The 5,505-nt window shown below is 45.8% G+C and overlaps 1 protein-coding gene across 1 annotated transcript; it reads right to left on the reverse strand.

Annotated features, from left to right (window-relative positions):
* Positions 1 to 283: 283 nt before the first annotated feature.
* On the reverse strand, positions 284 to 5,193 carry LOC133487877 (uncharacterized). Its single transcript, XM_061795099.1, has 2 exons — positions 2,022 to 5,193; positions 284 to 857 (listed from the first exon to the last, which is right to left on the reverse strand). The coding sequence occupies exon 1, from the start codon at positions 4,839 to 4,841 to the stop codon at positions 2,061 to 2,063; it is 2,781 nt and encodes a 926-aa protein (XP_061651083.1). The 5' UTR covers positions 4,842 to 5,193; the 3' UTR covers positions 284 to 857; positions 2,022 to 2,060.
* Positions 5,194 to 5,505: the final 312 nt, after the last annotated feature.

Below are 5,505 nucleotides of genomic sequence, written 5' to 3' on the forward strand. Positions count from 1 at the left end.
GCCGCTCCGCTTCCTGTCGATATGCAGACTCGTCACCGTCCTTGATGAGGCCGATGACAGTGGTGTCATCTGCAAACTTCAGGAGTTTGACAGTCGGGTTCGCTGAGGTCCAGTCGTTCGTGTAGAGAGAGAAGAGCAGCGGAGAGAGGACACAACCTTGGGGCGCCCCAGTGCTGATGCTGCGTGTGGATGAGGTGGCCTCCCCCAGCCTGACCTACTGTGTCCTGCCCGTCAGAAAGCTGTAAATCCACTGGCAGATGGCAGGTGAGACGCTGAGCTGGAGAAGCTTGGATGAAAGGAGTTCAGGGATGATGGTGTTGAACGCTGAGCTGAAGTCCACGAACAGGATCCTCGCGTAGGTCCCTGCACTGTCGAGGTGTTCTAGGATGAAGTGCAGTCCCATGTTGACTGCATCATCCACAGATCATTTCGCTTGGTAGGCAAACTGCAGGGGGTCCAGCAGGGGACCTGTGACACTCTTGAGGTGGTCCAGCACGAGACGTTCAAAGGATTTCATGACCACAGATGTCAAAGCGACAGGCCTGTAGTCATTCAGACCCGAGATTGCAGGTTTCTTGGGGACTGGAATGATGGTGGAGCGTTTGAAACAGGATGGAACTTCGCACATTTCCAGAGATCTGTTGAAGATCTGAGTGAAGACTGGAGCGAGCTGATCTGCGCAGACTTTGAGGCAGGATGGGGACACGTGTTCCGGGCCTGCCGCTTTGTTAATCTTTTGTTGTTTGAAGATGCATCTCACATCCTGTTCATGGATGGTTAACGCAGAGGTCAGAGGTGTGATTGTGGTCGCGGGTGCGGCCGGGTGGGTGTGTGGTGTGAAACGGTCCTTTTCAAATCTGCAGTAGAAGATATTCAATTCTTAAACTGTAAACCATTCTACTCGCCACGTGAGTTCGCATCATTCATACTGGCTGGAGTCTATATAACGCCTCAAGCTAACACGAACGCCGCATTGCTAACTGTTAAATATATTATAGAAGTTATCATTTATTTGCTTAGCTTGCATTAGTATAATGGACAATTTTAGATGTTTCGCCTTCAAAAAGAAGACTCAGCATCATCCATGGAAGGGCGCCTGGACCAAGGACGTGATCGGATGTGGTCGGGTCGTGACAGGTGTTGGTCCAATATTATGTGTTGTGTCTTATTACTTAGAATATTATCATTTGTAAATCCCTCCTATTTCAAATAAATGCAGGAGCGAGGGGGGGGATTGTTTAGAGCGTGTTGAGAGACTGTGATCTGAACAATCTCCCATACGCCCTCCTCATGAGAAAAAGAAACCAGCGTCTTCATTCCTTTTGTGTCTATTATAATGTTGGGTAAGATAAATCTAACATAAATTGGTCCTTCGAGCCGGATGTCAACACACCCGAGGATTCCAGTTGTGGAGCCGACTTCCAGTTAAGAGACCGTGGCCATGGCAAGTAAGACCCTTTACGGGACTGGTCTTCGTTCTCCTCAACTGGGATCTGAAGGTTGACGACAATCCACAGGATTGAAGACGAGTGGTGAGTTAAATTTTTAAAAAAATTTTTAGGAAAAAAGGATTAAAGAGTGAGTGAATTGCGCGACGAAGAAGTCTGCGGCAGAATAAACCTTGTGTAATACTAGTCACTGGCAAGTGGTCAGATGGACGACGGAGTCCGATAAAATCCGTGGGGATGGCGGGGTCCTGTACGTACTTAAATTCCGTATTTCTGTGTTTCTGTGTTTCCGTGTTTCCGTGTTTTCGTGTGTTTATAAAAACGTTATTAATATCGTGTGTATGTGTAAACGTATGAATGTATAAGACTGGATTGTAAGTGACAACTGGGTTTGGAAGAATTCTCCGCCCCAATTGGGGTAGAAGCTTGAGAATTGCCAGAACTCAGACATTTATTGTCACCCTGTCATTTTTGAATAAAGTCAGTATTTAGGTCACTCTAGGTGCAAATGAACTGACTTCCAAATTCACAAAAATGGGAATAAATAACAGTAAACCGGATCAAAAAATAGACCTAACGTGTCTCTTCTTCTTTTCCTTTCGGCTTGTCCCGTTAGGGGTCGCCACAGCGCGTCATCCTTTTCCATGAGAGCCTATCTCCTGCATCCTCCTCTCGAACACCAACTGCCATCATGTCTTCCCTCACGACATCCATCAACCTTCTCTTTGGTCTTCCTCTAGCTCTCTTGCCTGGCAGCTCCATCCTCATCATCCTTCTACCAATATACTCACTCTCTCTCCTCTGGACGTGTCCAAACCATTGAAGTCTGCTCTCTCTAACTTTGTCTCCAAAACATCGAACCTTGGCTGTCCCTCTGATGAGCTCATTTCTAATTTTATCCAACCTGGTCACTCCGAGAGCGAACCTCAACATCTTCATTTCCGCCACCTCCAGCTCTGCTTCCTGTTTTCTCTTCAGTGCCACTGTCTCTAATCCATACATCATGGCTGGCCTCACCACTGTTTTATAAACTTTGCCCTTCATCCTAGCAGAGACTCTTCTGTCACATAACACACCTGACACCTTCCTCCACCCGTTCCAACCTGCTTGGACCCGTTTCTTCACTTCCTGACCACACTCACCATTGCTCTGGACGGTTGACCCCAAGTATTTAAAGTCCTCTACCCTTGCCATCTCTTCTCCCTGTAGCCTCATTCTTCCCCCACCACCCCTCTCATTCATGCACATATATTCTGTTTTAATTCGGCTAATCTTCATTCCTCTTCTTTCCAGTGCATGCCTCCATCTTTCTAACTGTTCCTCCAGCTGCTCCCTGCTTTCACTGCAGATCACAATGTCATCTGCAAACATCATGGTCCACGGGGATTCCAGTCTAACCTCATCTGTCAGCCTATCCATCACCACTGCAAAAAGGAAGGGGCTCAGGGCTGATCCCTGATGCAGTCCCACGTCCACCTTAAATTCTTCTGTCACACCGACAGCACACCTCACCGCTGTTCTGCTGCCCTCGTACATGTCCTGTATTATTCTAACATACTTCTCTGCCACTCCAGACTTCCGCATGCAGTACCACAGTTCCTCTCTGGGTACTCTGTCATAGGCTTTCTCTAGATCTACAAAGACACAATGTAGCTCCTTCTGACCTTCTCTGTACTTTTCCATCAACATCCTCAAGGCAAATAATGCATCTGTGGTACTCTTTCTAGGCATGAAACCATACTGTTGCTCGCAAATACTCACTTCTGTCCTGAGTCTAGCCTCCACTACTCTTTCACATAACTTCATTGTGTGGCTCATCAACTTTATTCCTCTATAGTTGCCACAGCTCTGCACATCACCTTTGTTCTTAAAAATGGGCACCAGTACACTTTTCCTCCATTCCTCAGGCATCTTCTCACGCACTAGAATTCTATTGAACAAGCTGGTCAAAAACTCCACAGCCACCTCTCCTAGATGCTTCCATACCTCCACAGGAATGTCATCAGGACCAACTGCCTTTCCATTTTTCATTCTCTTTAATGCCTTTCTAACTTCCCCCTTACTAATCATTGCCACTTCCTGGTCCACCACACTTGCCTCTTCTACTCTCCCTTCTCTATCATTTTCCTCATTCATCAACTCCTCGAAGTATTCTTTCCATCTACCTAGCACACTGCTGGCACCAGTCAACATATTTCCATCTCTATCCTTAATCACCCTAACCTGCTGCACATCCTTCCCATCTCTATCCCTCTGTCTGGCCAGCCTGTATAGATCCTTTTCTCCTTCTTTAGTGTCCAACCTGCCATACATGTCATCATATGCCTCTTGTTTTGCCTTTGCCACCTCTACCTTTGCCCTGTGTCGCATCTCAATGTATTCCTTTCGCCTCTCCTCGGTCCTCTCAGTGTCCCACTTCTTCTTAGCTAACCGTTTTCCTTGTATGATTTCCTGTACTGTGAGGTTCCACCACCAAGTCTCCTTCTCTCCTTTCCTGCCAGAAGATACACCAAGTACTCTCCTGCCTGCTTCTCTGATCACCTTGGCTGCAGTGGTCCAGTCTTCTGGAAGCTCTTCCCGTCCACCGAGAGCCTGTATCACCTCTTCCCGAAAAGCTGCACAACACTCGTCCTGTCTCAGCTTCCACCACATGGTTCTCTTCTCTGCCTTTGTCTTCCTAATTTTCCTCCCCACCACCAGAGTCATCTTACACACCACCATCCTATGCTGTCTAGCCACACTCTCCCCTACCACTACCTTACAGTTGGTAACCTCCTTCAGATTACATCGTCTGCACAAGATGTAATCCACCTGTGTGCTTCTACCTCCGCTCTTGTAGGTCACCGTATGTTCGTGCCTCTTCTGGAAAAAAGTGTTCACTACAGCCATTTGCATCCTTGTTGCAAAGTCTACCACCATCTGTCCCTCCAAGTTCCTTTCCTGGATACCGTACTTACCCATCACTTCTTCATCACCCTTATTACCTTCACCAACATGTCCATTACAATCTGCACCAATTACGACTCTCTCTCTGTCTGGGATGCTCAGAACTACATCATCTAGCTCCTTCCAGAATTTCTCTTTCACCTCTAGGTCACATCCTACCTGTGGGGCATAGCCACTAATCACATTACACATAACACCCTCAATTTCAAATTTCAGCCTCATCACTCGATCTGATACTCTTTTCACCTCCAAGACATTCTTAGCCAACTCTTCTTTTAAAATAACCCCGACTCCATTTCTCTTCCCATCTACACCATGGTAAAATAATTTAAACCCTGCCCCTAAACTTCTAGCCTTACTGCCTTTCCACCTGGTCTCCTGGACACACAATATATCAACCTTTCTCCTAATCATCATGTCAACCAACTCTCGAGATTTTCCCGTCATAGTCCCAACATTCAAAGTCCCCACATTCAGTTCTAGGCTCTGTGTTTTCCTCTTCTCTTTCTGCCGAAGAACCCGCTTTCCACCTCTTCTTCTTCTTCTTTGACTTCGACCCACAGTAGCTGAATTTCCAACAGCGCCTAACGTGTAAAGATTGGAAATATGTTCAACTACAAAACCATTCCAAAATAGAACATTTAAACACGTGGATAACCAAATACGGTTTCGCTGGCCAGCTAAATTCGCAAAAAATAGTTCAACTTCAAAACGAAATAAAGTGTCGACACAAAAATGATATATCACAAATACAAAAAGATGGATTTGACGACTTACTCTTCTGGTTAAACATGGCGTCTAAAAGAGAAAAAGGAAGGGAAAATAAGAAACACTTAACAAATGAACAAAAAGAGCAGGAAGGTAGACATAAAAATATGTTGTTTCAAAGACAGGAAGATGACGAGACAGGACCAATAATAAGAATTAGCGAGAAAAAGATAATTGAAGAAAGTTGTAAAAAAAATAAGGAAACAAAAGCATCAGCACCCTTGCACCCGGTTTTGCCACCTCATGAAAATCCTCCAACTCAAGAGGCACAAACACAACGAATTTTACGATCGGGAGGGGTACAAATGAATTGGTCTAAAACTATGGGAGAAACATTTTCTCC

The sequence above is a fragment of the Phyllopteryx taeniolatus genome, chromosome 13, assembly GCF_024500385.1.
Source record: "Phyllopteryx taeniolatus isolate TA_2022b chromosome 13, UOR_Ptae_1.2, whole genome shotgun sequence".
Lineage (NCBI taxonomy): Eukaryota > Metazoa > Chordata > Actinopteri > Syngnathiformes > Syngnathidae > Phyllopteryx > Phyllopteryx taeniolatus.

Coding starts and splice junctions, on each gene's coding strand:
- LOC133487877 (XM_061795099.1), bottom strand. CDS start 4,841: ATGACGGGAAAATCTCGAGAGTTGGTTGACATGATGATTAGGAGAAAG.